This window comes from Arctopsyche grandis, chromosome 3 (genome assembly GCF_051622035.1).
Source record: "Arctopsyche grandis isolate Sample6627 chromosome 3, ASM5162203v2, whole genome shotgun sequence".
Classification (NCBI taxonomy): domain Eukaryota; kingdom Metazoa; phylum Arthropoda; class Insecta; order Trichoptera; family Hydropsychidae; genus Arctopsyche; species Arctopsyche grandis.
Window position 1 is genome coordinate 8,062,134 of NC_135357.1, and position 27,858 is coordinate 8,089,991.

The 27,858-nt window shown below is 37.0% G+C and overlaps 3 protein-coding genes across 3 annotated transcripts; 2 read left to right on the forward strand and 1 right to left on the reverse strand.

Moving 5' to 3' along the window:
- The first annotated feature begins 962 nt into the window (after positions 1 to 962).
- LOC143908972 (DNA oxidative demethylase ALKBH2-like) lies at positions 963 to 20,182 on the forward strand. The gene is made up of 5 exons (XM_077426833.1): positions 963 to 1,163; positions 15,943 to 16,111; positions 16,742 to 16,921; positions 16,999 to 17,162; positions 19,773 to 20,182. Exons 2-5 carry the CDS (start codon positions 15,945 to 15,947, stop codon positions 19,922 to 19,924), a joined length of 663 nt encoding a protein of 220 aa, XP_077282959.1. The 5' UTR covers positions 963 to 1,163; positions 15,943 to 15,944; the 3' UTR covers positions 19,925 to 20,182.
- On the reverse strand, positions 17,167 to 19,462 carry Ttc30 (tetratricopeptide repeat domain 30). Its single transcript, XM_077426832.1, has 2 exons — positions 19,403 to 19,462; positions 17,167 to 19,098 (listed from the first exon to the last, which is right to left on the reverse strand). Exons 1-2 carry the CDS (start codon positions 19,460 to 19,462, stop codon positions 17,167 to 17,169), a joined length of 1,992 nt encoding a protein of 663 aa, XP_077282958.1.
- On the forward strand, positions 20,176 to 27,477 carry Rabex-5 (Rabaptin-5-associated exchange factor for Rab5). Its single transcript, XM_077426831.1, has 10 exons — positions 20,176 to 20,291; positions 21,343 to 21,505; positions 21,580 to 21,765; positions 22,945 to 23,174; positions 23,249 to 23,358; positions 23,435 to 23,592; positions 24,335 to 24,591; positions 24,662 to 24,772; positions 24,846 to 24,980; positions 26,223 to 27,477. The coding sequence occupies exons 2-10, from the start codon at positions 21,361 to 21,363 to the stop codon at positions 27,042 to 27,044; spliced, it is 2,154 nt and encodes a 717-aa protein (XP_077282957.1). The 5' UTR covers positions 20,176 to 20,291; positions 21,343 to 21,360; the 3' UTR covers positions 27,045 to 27,477.
- Positions 27,478 to 27,858: the final 381 nt, after the last annotated feature.

Below are 27,858 nucleotides of genomic sequence, written 5' to 3' on the forward strand. Positions count from 1 at the left end.
TTGCGTTTAATAATATTTAAAAATACTGGTGGCCTGTAATACATGTATTCTGCTTTTCCGAGATTCTCGACATATCGAATTAAAATAAGTGATAACAATTTGTGAATTAAATCAAATAGAAACTGCAAATTGGACTTCCGCCACTTTCAAATATAACATATTTAAGTACCAGTGGCGTGCCTTGAAATTCTCCCTGTTTTTGTCGCACAGCCTTAGGGCGAAAATACAGAGATGAACGTGGCACATGGTTTTTTTTAGATAGTTTTGAACGTGCGAAAAAAACATGTGGCGTGCCTTGCACAGATTCACAAAATCAAAATCACCCCCTGGAGTGTTTTCGGTAAATTGCATCCTTGTATTTATCCTTGCTTGACAGTGATCGATATTTGAAGAAATGTAGGAGACCACCCACATTGGGGAGTCAAGCACATGACATGCCGATCTTCCCTGTGTGATTTCGCCCTTACTTACGAGTGCGCGAGCAGGATACAAAGGGCGTCATACTGAGTCTCCTTGTATCCTACTCGCGCACACGTAAGTAAGACTGTGTGACAAAAACAAAAAGAATTTCACCACACGCCACTACTGGTAAGTATTCATAGTATAATAATACATACGCAAATACAGAAAGAATCATTAATAGTACATAAATAAACACAGATAACGAAGAGAACTTATAGTAATTGGCATGGTCTATAACAGTCGCCCATTCGAATTTTAAACATACATAAAGTTTCAATACTGCAATCGGTTAGTAGTAAACAAAAGTAGTTAGCAAGTGTTGTAGAATATGCATCAAAGCCCAATTAAAAGATGGACGCAATACATATAGAGTGAGACGTTGTGAAATTTCTTCAAACTAGCCTAAAAGTTTAATTGGTGACTTAAAAAGTGTTCGCTTTTCGTCGAAAGTGCGTTTGAATCAATTAAACGTGTGTTAATTTGGCGTTCGACATGGTCGTTGTTGAGTGTGTTATGGTCTGTGCTTACCGGTAACGGCGCGTCAGCTGGCGATTCGACGGGCGGGCGCGCGCAAACTGCGGCTTCTGGGGCCTCCGCAGCCCCCGGAGCGTGCGCCCCCCGCCACCGGAGGCCCCGCTCAACCCCACCCTGCCAATCCCCCCTTCTGGAGCACCCGGCGCGGGAAGGACGACAACCAACCGGTAAGAAACGTCAAATGTCACTTTCGGCGGGATTTGCGAACGCCCACTCACTCGAGCGCGTAAATATAAACAAAAGACAAATTAATTCAATTTTTTTTTCTTTGAATATTAATTCATTTGCTTTCCGTGTATATATTGTTGAATGCATGCTAGCGAATATATGTACATAAGTCGCGTTTAATATCGCTATTAATATGAGATTATTTATCGCATAGCAATGATACATATGTACATATATCGTTGTATTGAGAATGTATGACGCTTTGTAACATAAAATTGGTCCGGTGATTTACAGCCAGTTTGCAGTATTTCTTCAAAGTTATACGAAATCGTATGAAGTTTTCTTTGAAGCCCCGTAAATGACGGTAATAGATTAAACCTATCGTTTTTACTTCCGGGGGTGTATAGTCGTTAAAAACCTATAAGTGAAGTAAAAATATATACGAAAGATAATGAGAACCTATAATGCAAATTTTATAAGATATAGTGTGAAAAAGAAACAACTAGGCTTTTAAAAAATTAAAATCTGACGAAACGAGAGGGTGGCGAAAAGGAAATAAATAAGGCTACTTACCATAAGACGTCAAGATGGTCAAAATTGTAGCATTTTTTATGTGTTTATTACGATTATTTTTCACCATCATACTGGCAAAATAGATTTGAATATCTATTGTTGACCTAACCGCGCAAAATGGCAAAGTTTCAAAACAATTGAACGAATGTAAGATATAATATCCACATGTTGTCAGACCAATGAGCGAAGTGAAATATAGAAGAGCCTTGTAATTGTAAAAAAAAAATGATTTCGACTTCGACGTTTTCCCACAATCCGACTTCAATTCCAATTTTTAAATTGTAAAATTTAATTATTCCGTCGGCTTAATTTTCGAATATTTCTGGAGTATTCTCAAATACAAGGTGAAATATGGACAAAATAAGTGCTAGAATGCTATCCCACAGATTTTGAAGGGGTTAAATGAAAGGCCGCAAGGAAGATGGGTAGACAAATTAGGAAAATGTGCGGGTTGAGATAGATGAGAGTTGTGCAAAACAGAGACCAATGGATGCGTGTTGGAGAGGTCTTCTTTCAACAGTGAATGGCCAGTGGCTGTAGATTTTTCATTATTTAACGGTCGCTTCTTGAGTCATTTTCGGTTCGCAGACGATATAGTTTTCCAGCTGACTTACTTAACAGCAGTGCTGGCCTTACACCCGATAGCGCCCTCGGGCAATTTTTTCTAAACACCCTTAGAAAGAACTTTCGACTTTGGCGCTCTAATCTAAAATTTTGAATGGCTTTTGGCGCTCTAATTTTAAATTTTAAAACGCCTTTGGCGCATCGTTCGGCGCCCTAACTTATTTGGCGCCCTCGGACGCCACCCGATCTAGCCCCCCCCCTAAAACCGGCACTGCTTAACAGACTTAAACAGCTGGACAGAGAAAGTAGAAAAGTAGGATTAAAAAACAAAGAATAGCCTCGTAAAAATTAACGTAGATAAGACCAAACTATTGTTCAATAGCTATTGCTTGCCTGATAGCATCACAATAGATGATAAAATAGTAGAAGTAGTCGATAGTTATTTAGGACAAATAATAGACATATCCGGTGGCAATGAAGAAGAGATAAAGAAATGTATGCAATTAGAATTGAGGCAATTTGGACGAATGAATGCGGTTTTTAAATCAAAAATGCCACTTCCCTGAAGAAAAAGATCTTCGATCAATGTGTTTTGATGACAGTGCCAGTTATGACGTATGGATGTGAAACTTGGACATTGAATGCCAAGTCCAACGCACTCAAAGAAGTATGGAACTGTGTATGCTTGGCATAACGAGGAAAGACAGGAAATGAAATAAGTGAATGAGAAATGTGACGAGAGTAGTGGATAAAGTGAAAAGATTGAAATGGCAATGGGCGGGCCACGTGGCCAGAAAAATGGATTAAAGGTGGACAAAATAAGTGCTAGAATGGTACCCGAGAGAATTAAAAGGGGTAAAAGGAAAACCGCAGGGAGATGGGTAGACGAAACTAGAAAAATGTGTGGGGTGAGATGGATAAGAGTTGCGCAAAACAGAGACGAGTGGAGGCATGTTGGAGAGGCTTTCATCCACAGTGAATGGTGAGTAAATGCGATTTAAACGCGAAATCGGTAAATAAAATCGGTAAAATACACAAAAAGTAAATGCGATTTAAACGCGAAATCGGTGTCGTGTCGCTCGAATTTTCAACGACGTCGATTACAGCCACAAAGCCACGACTTCAAAAATACAAAGATTCTGGTACATAAATATGTATGTACAGTCAACCTTCCTGTTATCAGTTCAATAAAAATGTAAGATTTTTTATCTTTTGCCTTGCTTTTCCGTTTTCTTTCGAAATAGATCTAACGAGTTACATACATATAAGAAGAATGGTGACCGGAAAAATGCACTCGAGATAGTAGTACTCTCGAGACATCCAAACTTTCAAAGATGTTTAAGGAGAACTAACGCAATATAATTCCATAAAAAAGCGACAAGGGGTATTTGGATGTTATCCGAGGGTGCTTACCTTTTTTTGTGGAATTCTATTGCGTAAGTTCTTTTTGAGCGCCTTTGAAAATTATGACTTTTCGAAACTGCGCTACTATTCAGTGCAATTTAGTGCATCTTTCCGGGAACCAAGAAAAATGAACGATTTCTTCGAGAAATCCTACGTTAGGGCTAAGTACTTCTTCGTTTAAACACGATAGGCGAATCTACATACTTCGGTCACATTTGTTTTCACGCATTTTATTAGTTACCCACGTAACTGCGAGCTTTGACAATATGCATGATCAATCATTTTGTAGAAGAATGCTTGAGCGTCTGTACCATTACGTCTGGTACTAGGGCCCCAAGCATGCTTGTACAAAATATTTGATCATGCATGCTTGTCAAGCATACATACAGTTACATGTGTACCTTCATACACATGTTTGTACCAGGTAAGACTAAGTAAGACATTTTTCCTTCTTCGAAAGAAATTTGTCTTCCCCGTTTGTTTACGTTTTCAAATGGAGTTCGTCAATACACATTTAGTGGAGATCATCATTTTCCGCGCATTACCTCTACCGTTACCGTAAATTTCCGCGGGCTTTTTAAGCTCACTTCTTTCCCATAACAATTTATCACCCCCGCACGAGGAGAAAGTGTACCGAAGATGCGTATTGATCAACCGACAGTGGCGGTGCGTGCCGTTAACTAATTTCTCGTCAGGTGTTTCCACGTAACTCGTTAAATAATAACATCAGAGGAGATAATTTTCAAGGTCGCCACGGTTACCCATTAACCGCTCAAACTTGCACCGTGAATCAAAAGAAAGTGCCGTAAATATTGCTTTCTTATTGGACGCGTTCGAAATGATAAATCGGCGTGTGGGAGTTGGTGTTTTTTGTGTGGAATGGTGGGGTGAAACCTATTTTTTTTTTTTGCTTTTACACCTGGGATTTTGTCCGTAGGCATTTTGTGAAGAATGCGAGAAATTCGAGTAATTTGAAGAAGATTTGTTCAACGCCTGCTGTGATTCGTAATACTTTTTCTACCTGCCTGCGCTTCTCAACGTTGATCCATTACGTATATTAAATTCCGTACTTGTAATTAGAGCAACAAATAGAATAAGGATCAACGTTTCGAATCAAATTTATAAAATCTATAATATTAAGTTTAGTTTTATTTATTTATTTATTTATTTAACATATTAGCCACAGTGACATTACAGAGATCTCCAACGCGTCGCTGTGGCCGGTCATTCAGTAATAATAACATGATAACAGTAATAATAACAATATTAACACAACATCATTAAAATCATAAAATCATAAAAAAAAAAGAAAAAACATAGATAAAGTAATAACAATCATTAATATTTATAATAGGCAAAATCAACCACTGGCATTCCTCAACAACCACTCAACCAGATTAGTATATTTTATATTGAAGAGGTCAATTTCACCAGAAATCCTGTTAAGCAGATATATCGCTCTAGATATAGGAGCCGTTGACAACATATTTGTGCGAGCCACAGGAGGAACAAACAAATCACGATTTCTCAAGTACCTGAATTTACAAGGTGCATTAAACCTAAATTCCTTTAGAACCTGAGGATTGTGTATTATCCCATTCAACAGCTTAAAAAAGTGTCTTCCCAGTAACATATTCCCACGAGACTCCAATGAGTTGAAACCTAACGCCCCTAATAGGAATGCACTAGGATATAGCCAAGGATAATAACCATACTGTTTCAAATAAAGATATCTGAGAGACCGTTTTTGGATTCTCTCAATCTTCAATGAATGAGTTATATGGGTAGGATTCCATATAATAGAAGAAAATTCTAGAATACTACGTACTAAAGATTCATAAAGAATTTTAAGCACCAACGTACTCTGGAAAGGTTTGCTAACTCTTAGTAAGAATCCCAGCATTTTTGTTGCACGCAAACAAATATTGTCTATGTGTCGTTTAAATTGAAAATTATTCGAGAACAAGACCCCCAAATCTTTAGAATATTTGCATGCTTTCGGATTTAAATTTGTATTCGGATTGTATTGAATAACCGTCATATGTAATTGTCTGCGATTATGTACATTTAGCTTACTATTAGAGTCGCCGTGGGTTAAAATCGAAAAATTTATTCAATAATTTCGAGTACGACTATCGCTGCTGGCAAAATCTCTGGATGGTTAATAAATCAAGATCGACCGTCTCCTGTTAGAGTTTGACGATTTATCCATCTTAATTGTTGTGACGGCTTCAATAAAATTGGCATCCTCTCCCGTTGCAAACAAAAGGCAAATATAAAGACACTGGCAAAACAGTGTGTTTGCGATTTGTAGTTGTGATAGTGTTGATTTAGAGTGATCTGTCATAATTCATGACCAGGTCATGATTCATAACTAGAGGAAGGATAGTCACAGTGCTATCCATTGTTCCATTGTTGTAAATCCTTTGTAAAAAAGGTTCGGCAAACCTTTAACAATGCATTTACAACCTTTGAACAATACGCGGCACCTTCTGGGTCCGGTGACTATTCATGACACATCAATATATGAAAAAAAAATTAAATTATAAAACAAATTGCCTTAATAATTTGAATTCTTCAAATTAAATTTAATTTGCTGAACGCACGATCAAAATTAATGTCTATAAATATAATTATGTCATATGTGTGTAAGTATGTCAAGCAGGCAAAATGCAAGCTAGCGTGTGGTTTCTTAAGAAAAATTTAGCTGCAGCGCATTTTTTTTACAAATACGGAATATCTTGTATGATTAATGGGGTGGAATTTACTGAAACATTTTACGTTATTTTTATATATTACGGTCAAAATATTTTTTTATGATTTGGATCAATTTGCATTGATCCAATATATAAAAGTCTATTCACATTATCTATCACTGCGCGGCCACAGCCCGGTACAGTAGTGCACGAAAAAGACTACTATGCATCCTATACAGCAGCGCACGTTCAGATTTATTTTAGTCGAGTGCACGGCAAAATCGGCTTACATATACATCACAGACAGTGACGTTATGGCGTAAGATTGCTTGCATCGTATTGTCAAGTCAATATTGTCACAATATGACGTTTTCAAAAATATTCACATACGCATGCGCACTTTCGTTAGCACGCGTGCACAAGCAAGTTTTGCTTGGTACTAAAATATTTACTGCTGTATAATATTTTATTTTATTTTATTTATTTTTACATAGATACATATATACCAGGAATGCTTGACAGGAAGACCACAATGCGTCTTCCTGGACAATTAATTGCAAACAATGCAGCATTTTTTTTTATTATTACATAAATCACTGTATTTCCAGAAGCTGGAGAACACGAAATAACACTTAATTAAATAATTAATTACAGAATTAATCCATTGAGACGTTTATGTGTTTATGTATTTTGTACATCATTTTTACAATAAATACAGAAGATTTGTGACAACAGGAAAGATGATTTTTTTGCCAATTTTGAAGAACCGTTTCAACAATGATTAGACAAAATTGCCAAACTCTGATAAGAAACGATCGATTTGGAGTCACAAATACCCGCAAATCTAACCAGCAGTATGGCGGATCGAACTTACTGATCACTTGGTGCTAAACATACACACTACAATTAAGCCATACTGCTGGCTATGAATAGACCGTGTCGGTTACTGCTACTACGCTACGTCACGTACACATTACAGAACATAGGAATGTGTCCATATGAAATAATTTTTTTTTACTGTTGTTTACGTTCTATTGCCGGTCTGGACTGTGTCAGTATAAACATACCTCTATTGAAACAACACGATTAGTAAGTTCGTCATTACTCATTACATTACATTACATCCCTTCTCCTTTCTGCAAATGATTAATCACACATTTTACCAGAAAAAATCGGATTGATTCACATCGATATATCAAAACGATCAAAAGTAATTTATAACGACGAAGCTTCGGTGAGAAATCGAAGAAAACATAGATTAATCTAAACGTCACTTTTATAAATCTAGGTGCAGATGTGGCAGTCTAAGAAGGCTGGTTCCATTATGTAAATCAATTCGAGCTCAGTATACATAAACACATCGAATTTCCATAGTAACTTTGCATATATAAACAGAACTAATCATCAACTCACAAAGTCATAGCAACACTGAACACACAAAAACATACGTATATACATATAATATATATCCTACAAATTACAACCACTCCAATTTTTCCCCGACGAGATGTTTTGAAAGCCCCCGTCGGATGCTGGAATTTTCGACGTCATCCTGTCGACAAACTAATATAACTTACCTGCCGTCGATACAGGCTCACAGACCAAAATTGACACGTGCCAATTTCGTCCCCGAAAAGCACAACCCGCAATTACCCACCCCTAGACCATTACACACACTGATGCGAATTGTCTCGGCGTATTTGCCAATCCAACCCCACCACCACCCCCCACAACGCACACTTTAATTAGGCTGTTGAGAGACTTTTGATTCGACGACGCCCGAGCAAACGAAGCCTGCCGATTGATTGATGTGGATTTAAGTATGGTTGTTTGATGATTTTTTTTTGTGTTACCTGTGGTTTGTAATGGCGTTGCGCCGACGGGGCGCGCCGGGGTACAAAAAACCCATCCGCTCCGTAATTGCGCGGACTGTGCATGACCACCGTGTGGTCCCAGACCCCAATCCGATCTGTTACGGAATCATCACGACTAAAATCGACCGCTTCGTTGTCCCGTTACGCTGATTGGTCTCGTTGCTATGCCACCAGGTTACATCCGTGAAATAATCAATGGCACCGGCTTGGAAATCCACGCGATTCGATCTTGGCTTTACATTGTGCAAAGTGACAATTTTCAACCCTCGGGTGACTGCCGAGTGGGTCACCGTGAAGACTTGGGGGCGAAATCACACAGCGGTGAATGCGGCACGTGGTTTTTTTTAGATAGTTTTAAACATATAGAAAAAATGTGACGTTCGTAGCACGCATGCATGGCACACATCCTTTCAAAACGACACTTTCGACCTATGTCGTTGAAATTGTATGGTAGTATTTATTCTTACTTGACAGTGATCTATACCAAAACGACCCTTTGGACCATTTTCGGTACAAGTAGTGATCGATAACGGTGTATCCCATATTCGTTATCGATCACAATTATAAACACCGGTTGCAAACACCGATAAATAATTTATAGGGTAATTTTGCAGACTATCATAGAGACATCATCATATATATATATATATATATATATATATATATATATATATATATATATATATATATATATATATATATATATATATATATATATATCATCATCATCATCATTTACAGCCATTCGCCATCCACTGCTGGATGAAGGCCTCTCCAACACGCTTCCACTCGTCTCTGTTTTGCGCAACACTCATCCATCTCATTCCGCACATTTTCCTAATTTCGTTCACCCATCTTCCTTGCGGTCTTCCTTTTACTCTTTTGCCTTCTCTCGGGTACCATTCAAGCACTTCTTTTGTCCACCTTTCGTCCATCCTCCTAGCTACGTGACCCGCCCATTGCCATTTCAATCTCTTCACTCTATCCACTATGTCCACTACCCTTGTCATATTTCTCACCCACGTGTTCCGCTTCCTGTCTTTCCTCGTTATGCCAAGCATACAGCGTTCCATACTTCTTTGAGTGCATTGGATTTTATTTTGCATCTTGGCGTTCAGTGTCCAAGTTTCACATCCATACGTCATCACTGGCAAAACGCATTGATCAAAGATCCTTTTCTTCAGGCAGAGTGGCATTTTTGATTTAAAAACAGCATTCATCCGTCCAAATGCACTCCACCCCAATTTCATACGTCTCTTTATCTCTTCATTTTTATTACCAGACATGTCAATTATTTGACCTAAATATAAATAATTATTTACTACTTCTACTGGTTTATCATCTAAGGGGATGCTATCAGGCATGCAATAACTATTGAACATTAGTTTAGTCTTATCTACGTTAATTTTTAGTCCTACTTTTCTACTTTCCCTGTCCAGCTGTGTTAGTCTGATAAGTAGGTCAGCTGAATCACGAGCTACTAAAACTATATCGTCTGCGAACCGAAGGTGACTCAAAAAGCGACCATTGATGCTTACTCCGGCTGTATCCCAATCCAATTTCCTGAAAACTCCCTCAAGCACCGCATTGAATAACTTGGGCGAGATTGTATCTCCTTGTCTTACTCCTTTTCCTATGCTAAATCTATCTGTACCTGAAAAAATTTTAACTGAAGCTGTGGCATTCTTATATATTGTAGCTAACAGTCCCACATAGGGTTCCGGCACTCCCTGTGTTTTTAGAGCGTTAAGTACTGCATTATGACTAACTGTATCGAAGGCTTTCTCATAATCGACGAAACCTAGGCACAGTGGCCGTTGATATTCGTTGGCGCGCTCGATTAGTTCGCCAACTACTTGGAGGTGGTCCATTGTGCTGAAATTTGCCCTAAACCCTGCCTGCTCTATAGGTTGGTTCTCGTCGAGGATATTCTTCAGCCTTTCTGTAATAACCTTCGTGAAGAGCTTGTAGACCGCTGAAAGTAGACTAATGGGTCGGTAGTTCTTGATATCGCTTTTGTCGCCTTTTTTGTGTATTAAAATGATAGTTGCGTTATTCCATCCTTCTGGTATAGCTTGGTTCTGGATGCATTTGCTGAAAAGCCTAGCTAAGATATTAATTAGGGGGGGGCCGCCACATTTTAGTAAGTCGATGGGAATATTATCTTCCCCTGGGGTTTTACCATTCTTTGCAGTTTTTAGCGCGGCCTCTACTTCGCTAGGCAATACTGCAGGAACCCTTTGGCCGTGTGTCGATTCCAGAGTGGGGAATTGGCCGTTGTCGTTCTCGTATAGTTTTGCATAGAACGTGTAAACTCTGTCTATGATTTCTTCTCTATTCCTAATTATTACTCCGCTCTCTGATCTGATTGCGATCATTTGGTTTTTGCCTAAGAAAAGATCCTGTTTGCACTTTTTCAGGCTACGGTTATTCTTAATGGTATTTTCTATTAGCTTGCTGTTAAAATCCCTGACATCCCTGACTATTCTCTTCTTAATTTCCTTATTTACTAGATTGTATTCTTGCTTATTATTATCCCTATCTAAATTCCTTTTATGCTTAATTAGGTTTTTTGTTTCCGCTGAAATTTTGCTTAATTTAATCTGTTTCCTGAAACCACCTAATTTCTTACCTGTTGAGGTTAGAACCGAACTAATTACAGTGTTCAATTCCTCGATGTCTGCTTCTGGGTTTAATTTCCCGTATCGATTTCCAAGTTCGAGTTCGAATTCCTTTTTCCTAGACCTTAGTTGAGCGAAATCTGGAGAGTTACTGCATCCTTTTATTAATTTCCTACGTTCGCAATTTATATTAATGGCCATCTTGGCACGGACTAATCTGTGATCGCTGCCTATATCTACTTTACTTAAAACACTAACGTCTTTAACGGAGTGCAGGGCATTTGTTAGGATGAAATCGATCTCGTTTCTGTCTCCTTTAGGACTCTCCCAAGTCCACTTATTGTTGGTGTTTTTCCTGAAAAATGAATTAGTGATGAAGAGCCTGTTGTGTTCTGCGAATTCTATGAGGCGATCGCCTCTGTCGTTTCTTTGGCCGGTACCAAAATTGCCTACTGCTCTTTCTGTGTTTGCCTTTTGTCCTATTTTTGCGTTAAAGTCGCCCATGATTATTTTAAAGTGGTGGCGGCTATTATCGTATGCGCCCTGTAGTTTTTCGTAGAAGTCTTCTATTTCCTCGTCTGGGTGGCTAGATGTGGGGGCGTACACTTGGAAGATTTGACAAGTGTACCTGCTCGAGATTCTTAATACTACATAGCATATACGTTCCGATATGTCGTTTATTTCTATAATATTTCTTTCTATTCTCTTATTGATAAGAAACCCTACTCCTCCTATTCTACCATTTGGTAGCCCTCTCCAGTAGAGACAGTTACCACTTTTTAGGATTATTTGGTTTTCCTGTTTTCGTCTTACTTCGCTAAGTCCTACTAAATCCCATTTGATACTTTCTAGTTCATTCTCTAATGCAAGCACACTTCCTTCACTCGATAACGTTCTTACATTGTACGTGGCTAAATACAGGTTTCTATTAGCTAAGCTATCATCCATCGTCACTCTTACCTTGTTGGAGGTTTGGATATTATTTTTCTCGCATTTATCCAAGATGTGTTGAGAAAAAGGCGGTACTTGAGAGAGATTTCCATTCAAGGAGTGAGTTCTTACCGCCATAAACTCTTCTCTGTGGTCAGCTTTGACATATAGTCATCCTAGGTATCACTTGGATCACTTATGAGTTATTACATGCCATTTAACAGGGTTACTTTGTAAGTGAAAGTAGTTAGTTATGATAATAATAGATTAGCAATTGTTATACTACTTTTTTACAGATCTTTATCGTGAGACGCCTCTTTGGAGACAACGGATTTATATATGTGAGTGCGGTTTGCAATTTAATATTTTAATAATAACTTTAGTAAAGTATATAAAATTACACGAATTACTTTAATATAATTTAAATATGAAAAAGAACTGATAGACAGTTGGGAAACACCGTTTCTGTTTGCTATTATTCTATTAAGTAAAGTTCGTTAAAGATTTTTGGCTGGAAGCAATTATGTGGAAGATTTATTGCTTCTGTGGGACCGACTTGGCTGGCGAAGGACCCTTTTTTTGTATTCAGGTAGGGAGATGTATCTCGTTTGACACCGATTTGACACAAAAATTAGCACAAAATTTTTCGAAATAACTGATATAAAACCGCTTTTTACGACCGATTTTCTGTTTATTTTTACACTTAAATTATACTAGGATGCAATTAGTAAAATAAGTGATTAGATGGTTAAGTTAAATTTCGTGCAATAGCCGGGTTTAAGCGAGTAATAGCGGGAGGAACGCAGAAGCACGTCCTCCTCACATGACACGAAAGACCGAACTCCATATATATATATATATATATATATATATATATATATATATATATATATATATATATATAATTTCGCTATTCTGTGTGTCTGTCTGTCTGAGATAACTCTCGCCGTAAGAAGTGTGGTAGCGGGGAAGTGGGGGGGGTGTGGTCTGGCCAGCAGTACCGAGAAAGGAATTGAACCCGCTGAAACAGTTGAACAGCTGAACAGTTGAAAGCATTACACGCTCACCACTGATATAAACGGAAATGTAGATCTTAGTATGTAATGCTTTCGATTGTGTGGTCACGGGTTCTATTCCTGGTTATGTTGCTGGCCAGACCTTGGATATGTTTTCTTTCAGAGTTTGCCAATTTATCTGATTTCATTGGAAACGGTTCCAACGGTGATAATGAATTTGATAATTGGTAAATGGTTTAGTGAGATTTAGTTTTCTAGCCTAGAATAATGCATGTATATTGATTAGGTTGGCATACTTGAATTGAAGAATGGTTGAGTTGTCATCGTGTAGGTACATACATGTAACGCGTCAAACGATTTAATCCGTTGCGGCGCTCCGCCTAGTGAATAATGTCCTATGGACGAAAATCTTATTTTTTAGCTGACTAGTTGCTGGTCTCTACAAAAACCGCTACGATTAACAAATTTGGTAGAGACTTGTTTGCACACAAATATCTACATACATGTATGAACTGTAAACTTAATCGCAAATCTTAGAAGATGAAACTGAAGAATCATTTTAAGATTTTCAAATGAAAGGTAAAGATTCTAATCGATCCATGATTACTTATCTACCAAAAATGAAGAATGTACATATTATTTTATTCAGTGCAAACATGAATAATCTTTTTTTCCCCGTCTTGTATACAGAGCAGAACAAAGTCGGAAAATTTGAACCCCAGAATGTTAAGTTTTAACATCTTAAGTTTTCCTCTCAACTTGTTTGGAACACGAGGGAAGCGTGAATCGAGAACGGAATTATGATTTTTCATTTGTAGAAGTTTTCTTTTCATTTATTTTTGTGCAAAAACTACATTTGAATTCCAGACTACATACTATCATAAATCTACTATGCTATATTTTTCTTACTGTTATAAGCATACTTCAGGTATATGTATATAAAGTCATTAGTGTTCCACCTTATGTCTTAAATCTAAATATAGTACCATCAACATCATTAGCCTTTCACCATCCTATACTATAATAGATTGAAACCTAATCTATCTGCTTTCATCCACTGTATTTTGCACGTTACCATCCAACATTTCTCCACTTTCATCTACATATTGGGTACCATTTGAGTATTTCCTTTGACTAATTTAAACTTGCATATATTGAAATCAAATCACTCGTAACATGAGGGTTAAATTCGATGGAAAATAGTAGCATTTGTGACTGCAGAAGTGGGGTTATTGTTATGATATACACTTGTTTGATACCCAAAGGTACACAATCGGTGTATGGCTGTACCAGCAAGGGCCACGTGGAGTATACACGCGCATGCGAATCCAGTCATCGATATTCCGCTTAAACAACTCTACATTCATATTATATATCCTATCATAATAACTGTTGGAATGCGATAGCGCAACGTGTACTTAAAGATTCGTATCGGATTCCAACGACGTTCAATTACAGAAAAAAAAATCATTACTAGAATTGGTACCTACATACATATGTATGGATAAAATCGCCTATCAGCACTGGGTCAGTGTGTCTTCAGATAATTGAGCTTGTTGGCGAAAAATTTTACCCGAGTTCTTTCTTGAACTCGCTCTAAATGTAGCAAGGTGAATTTTAACCTTGCGTTTTGCCCTCGACTTGAGATTTATCTTGTGAAGAATTGTCTAAAGCAAAATTAAATTACTTGAAGTTATATTAAACTTTTGTACTCTATATTTTAGACGGAGATGATTAATTGCCGTTATTTTTCAACGTTCTGTTATATTTTTTTTAAGTAATACAACTATGTATATTTAAAAGAGAAATTGCTGGGCTCTTTGTTAATTTTATGACTTTATGAATCAAATATTGTTTAATTTGAGTGCCCGAGAAATATTAAGATAAGATACGAACCTTTCGAAATAATAATAAAATTGTAAAATAAATTAATGTTCGTACGTAATTTATCTTTTGATCTGAGCTGGACGCTTATTTGGAAATATTTTAACGTTCCAAAATTATACTTATGTATTACTCGGTTTTGTCGGAAAAAATAGACGTCTAACAATGGTTGAAAGAAATGTATATCAAACGTACTTTTAGAAAAATTTAGAAAAAACGCGATATATGACGTCACTGCTACAATTTTATATACTAGTGGTTTTACCCGGCTTCGCTCAGTGTTTGTAATATAAACCGCTTAAACATGGGTAATCTAATAATAAAAATTTTATTGAATTTATTTGAATAGTTTTATTTTATTTAAATTTGAATATTCATTTATTTTTTTATTAAATTTAACGTCACGGATTCTACCACCCAAACCTTACATACTTACATAAAAAGTATCTTTCGAAATTATATACTACATATACATACATATATATCATATTATATTAATACATAATGAAAATTCAAAATTCCACCGACAAGATTGCCCTAAATTAATTTAAAGGTTGTGACAATGTAAATATAACATTTATAATTGACACACTGACATTCAATTTCATATACCTATGTAGATTAATACATTAATAAAGCATATCATCCGTTGATAGTCCGATGCCGTTCCCAAGAAAACTCCTTATCTAATAATACGTATTGTCTCATTCAGTTCCGTAGCTTTTCCGACAGTGATTCAATAAGTTTCGCAAACAAACGCACATTGCTTTTCCTTTTTTAGTCATTCTGGCGAGAAAGTAAAATATTTATACTGAGTATATATGTACATGAGTATTTCCTCTGCCCATAGTGCTGGTATATAATAACGTGACATTGAATGAAAGAGAAACTGTTACAATCTATTAGCCACACTAATTACCCATTATGGTGCACGAGTATAATACGCTCACAGAGTAATTGTCCGGGGCATAATATAATAATAAACAATAATGTGTATTATATTATTATAGAATTTTCTCATTACTATACATACATATACATATATTGCATAGGCGCGATTTTGCAATCAGCTAATATAATAATATAATTATCAAAATTTGAAGGTCAGATTCGATCTGCTTATTATTCTTAATCTTGATTAGTGTCACGGGTCGTTGTCTTCTTATCGGAAACCTTGTATTTTTGTACTGCTGAATCACTTTTTGTACCGTTTCAGAAATGGACGTCGCCAAAATAGATTGCGAGCGGGTAAAATGGCGTAAAATAACCGCCGAAGGGCTGAATCTGGATTACACCATTCTATTGCCAAAAGTTTGCGCGGACCAAGTGCTACGGCAACTGGAAGAAACGCTCGAATATTTCACAGGGGATCTCGCAAAAGTGAAGTAAGTACCTCGGGACAGAAATAAATTTAAATAAATGCCTTTCCTTCTCCGTCTCCACCTCCTACTCCTGCTCCACCTTCAAGTCCTCTTCTCTTCCAACTTTCTATTTGAGTTTCGTCCTTTACGAGAGTGGTTCGCAGACACGACTCTTATGCCAGTTTTTTTTTTATCCTCGCAAATAAAATTTACCTTTAGCTCTACAATATGTTTTCATGTGCCTACTTCACCGAAGGAGTAAAGTTATTAAATAAACTTTTAAAATTGCTCACGTAAAAGCCAAACGTGTGGGTTTTGTCTCCAAAACCACAATAAACCGAGTGAAGGATGGCAATATACAAAGGATACCTTCTCGGTCATCAATTCCCAGTTTTTACGATTGACAGCCGCCATAACCTCCTTGGCAACAGTGTTGGAAAATAAACAAGTTGGAAAACGCAGTTCTTTGTTTGGCCTCTACCCATATAATGTGAATCCGATAGCGTTTTACTGCAATAATAATGCGCTCCTCCGGATAATGATTCTGGTGCTCTCATTTCTAGATAGAATCTAAGACAATAAATATAAGCAATTCCTTCGCCGGATAACACCATTTACAGTCTAATTAGAATTTATAGCACAATGAAGTTTTAGAGTTTTCGGACGCTGGCATCCAATTCCTCGGCAGCAAGTTGCACACGGTGAACCTGGAATATCGTATAAATTTTCAGGAACAACTGTCCCTGCTTTACCTTGGACAGAACTATTATCAGAAATAAGAGACAAATTAAACGAACTCACTGGACATAGATTTGATTTCGTTTTAATTAACAGGTGCAATAAAGTCAAATTTGAATCTTTTTTTTATTTTTATTTAACAAAATCACTAACAATTATATATACATATGTAGATATAGGAATGGAAACGATCACATGGGTGAACATAGAGATGACGAGTCTGAGCTAGATTCTTCTGCTCCTATAGCGTCACTCTCTCTAGGACAAAGAAGAACGTTCGTGCTCAAACACAAAGACGCCAGAAAGCCAGGTCCTGACAAAAGAAACGTTCCTCCAGGTGCTTATTTTAAATCTTCAAAATCAAAAACGCTCACAGTCCTGTCTATAGATCTCATCTTCAAGAAAGTGTGCTTCAACAACCTTGCTTCGAAAGTTACAGTCCTTTTAGCTTTCGTAGTTGCGTCTTCGTCCTGCAAAGGAGTGTCTATTACAGTTACGACTTGCCTTCCGTGAGTTTCACAACCTTCTAAAAATTGCAAACATTCCTTGATAGTCAAATCTTTCGCCGAAATTAAGTGCTTGGCCATATTTTCGATAAAAGACAAGAAGCAAATTTTGGTGTAGAACCAAGTGTCCGTGCCTAGTTTCTTATTGAACGGTTCCAGGGATTTTATTACCCTCGATATTCCAAATTCGAAATTACCTTTAGCGCAATATAGCGTGCCTATGACTAAATTGACTATGCACAAATGGAAAAACTTCTTTGTTGGATCTTCAAAACTTTGCTGCTCCTCCTCCTTTTCTATTTTCCTCATGATATCCTCGGCCTCTTCGTTCTGTGACGTCATTATATAAGAGACGCATAGGTTTGCCAAAACTACTGCACTTATTGATAGAATGTTGTCGAATTGCTTTTTAACAATTGGTTCGTAAAAGCTTGCCGATTCCTTGTATTTGTTTTCTTGCATAAATAGAACGTGGGCTACGTTCAGGCGCCACACATCAGATTCATTGCAGAATTCGACAGATTTTCTGAATATTCTTTCTACTTCCGGATAATTTTCGAGATCCCAATATATTTTAGCTTGTGCCATCACCACTGGTATGTATTTGTCTAAAGCGTCCTCGTAATCCAAAACTCCCCTTTTCACCTCTTCGTTATCCCCTTGCGATCTACCCTCCTGCACAGTTTTGGTCAACCTTCTCAACTGTTCCGCGTATCTGGATGAGATGTCTTCAAACTTCAAAAACGCCTCTTCGGGAGAAGTTTGCGACGTGATCAAGGCGTCAACGAACTCGTACAAGTACTGGGACATGCTGTACGTCAAATCGGCATTCTCAGCTAGAACGTCAGCAGCCAAGTCATAATATTGAAATTTGCAATAGAGCAGGATCAGATTAGGAAAAGTCTCAGCTGGGAAAGGATTTTGCTGTAGTAAAAAGTGAAGCTTTTCAAAACCTTCAGTCGGCTTTAAGTCCATATTGATCAGAGCGTGGTTATGCAACGTCACAGCATCCAATTCGTGTTCGTGTCTAGGCGGCATATCGTTCAAAGCTTCTCTAGCCGCTTCCAAGTTTTTTCCTTGATATTCAATAGCCGCTTTCAAGTTGAAAGTCTCCGTCAAAGCTGTCTCGTGCAGTGTCAAAGTGTTCCCCACCGATTTTACCTCGGACCCTTCACTCTGCATGCCCACCCCTAGTTCGGGGTGATCACGTATACCTCGCTCGACTATATTGTTGATGTATTTGAGCGCTAGAGGAAACTCTTTGAGGCGATAATAGCACAGCGCCACATTATACTGCAGGTGAGCATTAAAACCTATGACTTGAGAAGTCCTCAAAAACTTCTGGAGAGCCTCCTCGTACTTTCCCTCCTTGTATAGCAAGCATCCGAAGTTGATATCTCTGTCAGGATCGTCCTGGGAGCACACTTCTACTAAACTTTTAGCAGCCACTATATCCTCCTGGCCGTACTTAATGGCCGCTTGCAATTTCGTAAGTTTTTCCTCATACCCCGGCTCGGCTATTTGACTGGAAACTTTGAACGCCTCGTCATACAGGGACGCCTCGTATAACGATTGGGCATAATGCAATTTGTATTCCGGTTGCTCCGGATGCAGTTCAATCAATTGCTCGTAACAATTTGCCGAATTCACATAGTCTTGGGTGTGGTAGTAGCAGTATGCCAACAGGGACAACCCAGCTCTGTTCGGGTTCACGTCGTTCACCTGATTTAAAATGCGTATCGCTTCGGGGAACGCCTTTTCTTTGATCTGAAATTATAAACGAAACAAAAAATCAGTTCCTTTCAATTGAATGTATGTTACAGTACAAGCCCCGAGCTATTCCAATCCACTTAACATACAAAAGAGTCGATCTGAATATTTTATCTTTCGAGGAATTCGTCAAAAATTATAGGATGTTGTCGAATCACTTGAACCGCTATCGCTAATAATATATCTAGCATTCTTCCGTTTTGTTTTTTTTTGTTAGCCATGTATTTTATTTCAAACAACGGAACAGTCCAGTGGTGGTGCGCGAAAGACTCGAGTTTCCGCATTTTTGTGTATAACGTACCAATGAGTAAACAGTTTTGGTATACTCTCCGTCCTTGATGTTTACGTAGTCCAACACCATGATGTTTTGTGCTCGAATCTCAAATATTTGCCGACTGTCCTCACAGATCCAACGTCAAACATTGATGTTTGTCCCCCGCGGGGTCTCCTTGACTACGGGCATACCAATGCAAAAAAAGCTCAGTTGAATTATGAACGGTATGCGGAATTAGTCCCCTTCAGAAACTTGCATGATATAGTACCTCAACCATCTTATGCATATAAGAAACAAAAAAAAAAACCTGAAAAATAATATAATATGTTTAGCAAAATTGGTTGAGATGAAATACATACATACATATGTTGTAATTTAAATTTGATTTATTTTGCAGTCAAATTGGAATTGGAACACGGAAGTTTACTAATGATGAATCCCCCTACAAATAAAATATGGTACCATTCATTACCTAAAAAGAAAAGTGCAATTGGAGTCAGAATTAATATGACATTCAGAAAATATAATGCTAATGTTTTAAAAAAATAATGTTTATTTTTTAATAAATGAGTGTGTTTTTAAAGTGTTTTCATTTTATAGATCGAGTATTTTTTGTGAAAATTCATAAGAAGTACTTTAATAAAGTGTTCTCAGGCCGCTTGCTCGTGCTAGCTTATCGTACTGTATAAGTGTATTATTGATTTAAATTAATTGTTATGTATTATTTTATTCAATTTTTATATAATAATTTATGTTGTATTCAATTGTTTTAATAAAATCGATCAATTTATATCTCGTTCATCGTCGGCCATTTTTTTATTGTAGCCACACTAAATTTATTTCGTAGTGGCAATACTGCCAGTAAGTGGATCGTCGCATTTGACAGCTGTCATGTCTTGATTTAAAACACGGAAATGTAAGTATTTATTACACTTTTACTCACATAGATAAACGTTTTATAAATAAAAAGTAATATTCTTTATATTTATAAAAAATTAGAGTGAAATATGTTCATTTTTCTATTAGCAATTATGACGCATCCCATAGAAATTAATTTACACATATAAAAACGTCATTAAATTCATCTCTTATCGTTCAAACTTAATGAGTGTAAGTGGATATATGAAACATTTGATTGAGAAATAAAACGAATGGAAAAAATAGGGCAGAATTATATTATAATAATCACTTTGAAGTATAGTATTCCATTAAGTTTGAAAAGTTACACTAAAGTATGAATGCGAAATTTGAACGTTGAACTCAAATTTATTATGTAATGTTCAGCATACAGTTTAGAAATATTAATGTATAATTGAAATAATTAGAAAGTGGATTACGTATCGATAATTTGACAAGACTTATCACCCGATGAATAAAATAAGTACTTATGTAAATGATACCTGAAGATGTAGAATAAAGCAAGGCCGAATTAATGTCTCAAATAAAACTACTTCATATGAGTTTATATTTGATAGTGTCAATTGAATATGTTCCTAGAAGTTTATTGTGATGTGCTTTAATTAAGGGTAAATAGAATTGTGTTACCCCAGAATTACAAACTATTGAACATGCTGCTTTAAAGTAATTTATTAGAATTAGTGCATACTCCATATTGATTTATTTACAAATCGCCATTTAATTTAAAACGCTTTACAGTGAAGTGGGGATAAAATCATACTGATAAGAAATCATTGCGATATCGAAAGAATGATAACATTGTTAGACGCGGTATATAAGCCGGTAGTAAAAATCGCTCGGCATAGTCGGGTAAAATCCTGACATGTTTCATACGTGTCCAATTTCCGGTTGTGACTTCACGACGAACGCTCCTCCAGCATGGGATGAATTTGTCTATTTGCGTGATAAGCGTGATTTAAACTTTACACTTGTGTGATTGTCGGAATTGATGGAAGAATCTTACCCGAGTTGAAATTTACCGTGTTAAAATGTTCGGAAAAAATCTACAGAGATCTTACAAATACATAATGTATGCCACGAAGACACCGTCGTACCGGATCGACCAGCGGGATCTGAAGTGCAAGAGCGGATGTGGATTCTACGGCAACGCTCAGTGGCAGGGATACTGTTCTAAGTGTCATCGGGAGCAAGTTCATCGGCAGAGGAAAGCTGGTACTATTTATATGTATATTCATTTTGTTTTATTTTTTGTTTGTATTGTTTATTGGAATTTTTTTAATGTGTAGAGAAAGCAAGCTTCGGAGCATCGAGCACTCAACGGGAACATCAAGTTCTTGAACGTCTGCCGAAAACCAGCACTCCCATAGCTGGTTTTACGAAGTTTGAGGAGAAAAAGCTACGACAGACTGACAGCCAAAAGAAAACTAAACTATTGAAATTGAATGTATTCCGGAAGGCATCAAATGCTAAAGGTATTGAAAATATTATTTACATTTGAGAATAAAGTTGTTCGAATGAGTCAGTTCATAGTGTTTAATATCAGATCTTATGAGTGTTTTCATTGTTTTATAATAGTTTATTGTGCAATTTGATATTTCATCAAAGGTATGGTAGGTAGAAATAATATTAGGGAAATATTTATTGTAGAAAAATGTAATGCTTTGCCTTAATTTTAATAATTGAAAAGTGTTAGAATTGCGTCCATTGAAAATTTTTTTAAAAGACTGATCTCAAAAGAAGAAGGATGAGAATGATATAATGAGAAAAAAATCTGTCTGGTGCGATCTCTGGTGATACCCATTGCATTCTATGGACTCAAAACATGGACTCTAAAAAAGAGAGAAAGGGACATGTTTGATGCCTTCGAAATGTGGTGGTGGAGGTGGACGCACGGACATCTCTATCCCCAAAAGCTGGCAGTTTCAAAGAAACTCTTCAAGAGGATCTTTATTTATGTTCAGTATACAAGTATTGTATGTACGGCAAAGGAGGTAGTTGCTCGACTTCGGAGGAGTGGGCTGGCTGAACTCCAGAAGCTCACTAGCTGAACTCCAGGGGCTAACTGGCTGGTGCGTCCGCGTCCAGGGCTGGTGCGCTAGTTTATATCCTGATCGGTTGTTATATCCTGATCGGTTGTGCAATACGTAGCTGCGTGATGAGATCATGCTTTAGGGAATTCCTGCGGGCTAGCGATCGTTTATATGGAGCGAGTTGAGTTGTGTCTTTGCCTTTGTATGAAGATATTTCAGGCGAGGACACTCTTACAGGAACAATTTGATAAATCGTAGGGCTTATGTTTTATAGGGACGTAGGTGAGATCATTGACCTTGATTCAGGATTTTACAAATCGTGTCATACATCTATACTACGATTTCTTTCAATTTGTAGGAATCAATTTGCATATTTCGAATTATTTTTTCATAAAAATTTCCGAGAATTGATTTAAATAAAATTATAATTTTGCGCTACTGAACAAAAAGGATTATCTTGCACTCGATTGCATATTAATTTATATTATAATATAATAATAATATGCACTTATGAATGTTATTTCGAATTCAAATGAACATCGCCATTGTTCATACACTTGAATAATTCAATATGTGTAGTCAAACAGATACTAGATAATTAACATGTCATGCTTATTTCAGATGTCGGTCCACCGGAAAGCTTCCGGGACAAGTCTCAAGCTCAAGGATCGATCTCGGTGCGATCGCTGGACTACATTAAGAAAGATTTCGTACAAAAGTTTCCAAACCTTGGCGCGATCATCGAAAAAGACGTCTGCAAGTACGTGCACGTCGTCTTCGCCAACATTTCCAAACAATTACAAACCAAAACAATCGACGAACTATCGGACATAACTCAAAATCTATATCAGGTTTGCGATCAATCTACAATTTATCGTAGTAATAATAATATTAGGAATTTTTGTATTTGTTTATGTTTACGCAGGTATTCGCCAAACGTATGGATGAAAGTCCTAATTATGCCGAAGTCGACGGTGAAACCAAAGAATTATTGCTGGACTTTGTCGAAAAGCATTCTATGACTCATCTCCATAGGTGAATTTATTGTTGATTTTGATTTTTTTTATTTTTTTATTGAAGACATCGTATCAAGTAATGATTTTATTTATAGCACTGTTTTCTCCGCTTACGGATCCGATGATGAAAGAAAAGACGCTCGCTTACATTCCAGAATCCGTCAGTTGTGTTGGGTGTCTCCGCAGCATCTGGATTGCCGCATAGATCAAGGCAACGCTACGGCTAGAGATCTCTTATATACGGCAATTACGGGTAAAATATAATATAGTATATATAAAAACGGACGCGATGTATGTATGTTTGTGGGTATGTGGCGGAGGCGTCGACCAGTATGGAGATTTCAAAAAAACAAATTTTAGAATACTAGGAGTATACGTGCATACGATTTTGGCGTGACGACCGATTGTGTCGAGGAGATGCAGGGAAGTGGGGGACCTGAGCGTCTGACATGTGCTCCTGATATTGAGCGGCTGAATTGGAACGGGTGACCTCGGCGTCAGATGAGCGTACACACATCCACAAAGACACACACACACATTCATTCAGTATTTCAACGTGGGCGAACATTTTACCAGTGGCGGCTCGTCGGGGGCTGCAGTCCTCCCAGTACAGTACAAATGCATGCTATTTTTGTCGTCCACGTGGGCTGCGGGCTGCAGACCTCCCAGTATAGTACATATACAAGCTATTTTTGTTTTCATTCGATCAGTGGTTTGGTTAACGAACTACTACAGCCTGAATAGTCTCTGCAGCCCCCCCACTATGAAATCTCACGAGCCACTACTGCATTTTACTATTAATACGCGCGCGCGCGCATATAAATTACCTTACACTATATTTATATACAACACAACATTATTTTAATTCGTGTATCAATTCCTTTTCCGAAGCCACCCGTTGAAATCAATGGGTATAACACTAGTTTTTTTAATAGTTTTATATTAAAACCAACATTTGAGTGTATGTATGTATTGATGATGATTGTTTCATATAGAATTGGTTGCAATGGATAGTGTACTGCCACCCGGAGATAAGCTGGCGCATGTAGTCGGATGCTGTCGAGGAGTGGTCGGCGTCGTAAGTGCAGCTGGTGGTGGGCCAGCATCGGCCGATGAACTACTTCCAGCATTAATCTTCACAGTATTAAAAGCAAACCCTCCAAGGTTGATCAGCAATATTAATTACGTTACCCGTTTCTGTAATGCAGCTCGTCTCATGACCGGCGAGGGTGGATATTATTTTACGAATTTGGTATGTTATTCATTTCCGTCCTGTATTATGTTTTAATATTGAACTGTATTTATATGTGTTGTTATTTCAGTGTTGTGCCGTTTCTTTTATTGAGAATTTAACTGCCGAGTCTTTGAACATGACCAAAGATGACTACGATGCTTATATGAGTCTGCCGGCGATTGTTAGTGGAGGATCTTGGGTAAGTTTTTTTTAGTGTATATTTTTGTATTTTGATTTATTTTATATTGATTTGTTTGTGTTGTGTGTTGTAGGTAGCGGCATTGTCGTTGTGCGAAGGATTGCATGATCTTCACGATCAGTTGAAAACTTTGCAAGATCTTGAAAATAAAACAATCACCTTTGAACAGAAAGTTCAAGACACAGATAGCGAAGTACAAACTTTTAAGGTATGATTAAAAACAATATATGTATTATTTTATAATCTATGTAATTGTATACCGTTATATGAAATGATTACTCATTATGTTTATTCATCTCACAATTTGATTAATATGTATGTAGATATGTATGTATGTTACAGTCCAAGTGTATATTTCGTTCGTTCATTAACATACTAGTTTGTTCATACTCGAATGAATCTGGGTAGTTATAATGTACACAAAATAAGTAGTTTGTTCATGCACAAAATAGTAGTAAGAACTCACTCAAAAGTGCGGTACTGTACGCCTAGGTTAGACTCTAGCTGCGATAGGTGTGTCTTTATGTCGTTGTTAATTCGTATGATATTATTTTGACAATTTTTTCCTAAATTTCTTTAAATATGGGAATCACTGTAAAACCTATGTCAATACAAGGATAAAATATCACCGAAAACACTCACGGGGGTGAGTTTTGGAAAGAATCGTGATGGTGTAGATTAGTTGTGCTAGCGTTTTTTTTTATTTGCAAAACTATATAAAAAAAAAACTTACGGCATTCCAATCTATGTCTGCACTTTTAATACATAAGTTTAAGTATTCTCAATCGTTTCTCCCATCCTCTATGTAGTAACCAGCAACTTAGATCAGTGGTTAGCATGTAATGCTTTCGATTGTGTAGTCACAGGATCTATTCCTGGATTTGTTGTGGGTTAGACCTTGAATATGTGACTCCAAGGTCGATCGTTTCATTTCTATTTGCCAATTTATTTGATTTCATTGGAAACAGTTGCAACAAATTGGTAATCTTCTCTTATTTCTCGCAAAATTTGAGCTTGCAGCATCTCGTAATTTGTTAATTTTTAAAAATGCTGCAAAAATTTGTCCATAGATGTCTCTATGATAATGTAATTGGTCTTGAATAATACTTATGTACAATAGATGTCGTGTTAATAAAAATGGGTTTAACCTGTATAAATAAATATTACCGTGTTGCAATATTTTAAAAATTTAGCGGAAGCAGGAATTATAGCAACGTTGTAATGAGGTTTCCATAGGATTTCCTTTTAAAATATTTGGCGTTTTGACAACTCAAAGGTTTCGACACTAAAAATTGAATGCGACACTTGTTGAGTTTATTTTAAGATAGCTTTTGAACATTAGTACCTAAGCTAAAGCTAATATGAACAAACTAGTATGTTCATGAACGAGCCAGAGTGCACCTGGACATATACAATACGATTGCTAATATTTCTTATTAACTGTTTCCAGAATGAAATTTTGAAGAAAGTCTCGGACATTTTAATGCGTACACCGCTCGAGTTTACAAGAAGGCATATAAATTTAGAACCAATTTCGAACGTCGAATCAGAGCTGATCGAGCCGCAAAATGTCGACATTTTAATACCGGTAAAGAGCGAAGAAATTCCGACGTCCATCCTAGATGAAGATGTATTCGGTCCTTGCGTCGAAGACAAAACCACGGTGCTCATCGTAGACAATCCATCTCCACAGCCACCAGATCAGGAATCGGACACAAAAAGCGGCTACAGCAAACATCTCATCCCGCCGAATTCCTTAGCCAACATTTCAATGGCTCTCGACAACCCGCCGATGCCGACTTTGAGGACGATAGGCTCAGGCGATTTCCTATCTCCATCACCCATCTTCGGTTTGGATTCGTTCGATACGCAATCCTTGGATGAGTTGAACACGCCTGATGATTACGGAGCTGAGCAGTTTGCACACGGTTTGACCAACGTGAACTACGATATTGACCTGTCGGATTTGAGTGCTGAAAACAGTGCAGCCGAAGACCTTCCGCCGAGCGTTGAAACGAGGCCAAAGTCGCAAGATCCGTTCAGTCCCGACGGCTTAGGTCAAACCTCAACGGTGTACAACTGGCAGAGCATACAACCGGAATCGTTGAAACCATTCGAGAGCAGTCACGTTCACGAGCCGTTATTGTCGATTTTAGGAAACGACGAATCGATTTCAATCTTAGACACGGCCGACTCTCCAACTGCCGACTGTTTACTACCGTCTCCGATAAAGCCAAATACGTATCAAACTCTTCCCGATTCTTCAAAGTGAAAATTATTATTATAATAAAATGTTAGATGTCGTTTTTTTTTTTGATTGAATAAATAGGGTTTTCAAATTAAAAAATCACAATTCAGATATATAATGTAGTATAATTTGTAAATATATTAAAACGGAAAGTCAATTTACATCAAAAGATAACTACTAACATATGGTAATGCAAACATACTAAAAATAAAACAAACGTGATCCAAAATATTAACGGTTACAATTTCGATACAAACTGTCAAATCATTAACATGTATATATAAATTATATTACGATTATCATTTAGTGCGCGTGATGAAATCAACCGTGCTCGGCAGACTCGGATAATCATCGCCGAAACGTGTGTACCTTGCAAACGATTCGAAAAACCACAAAAAGAACAACCATGTAAAATAGCGAATTCAAATACACAAAGCTTCACACACTATAAATATACAAAACTCTTTCTTTCCTTCAGACCACAAAAACCGTCCGCACGTACAAAATAACTACACACTAGTGCAATATCAAAATCTTATACCGAAATGGAAGGACGATTGTATTGTATGAATACGCCACTAAAATCTACATGTCTGAATCGCAGTGGTCGAATTATGAACATTGATCAAGTCTATATAATATTTAAGTGTTTATGCGAAACGATTAGGTCTTCTTACATAGAAAGAGATTGCATTTTTTACATATATAATAAAAATATATGTTTCCTTTCAAGACGACGCACATCTTTTCCCAATATATAATCTATATGCTTACATACTCTAATCAGATACGAATATATATATATATATATATATATATATATATATATATATATATA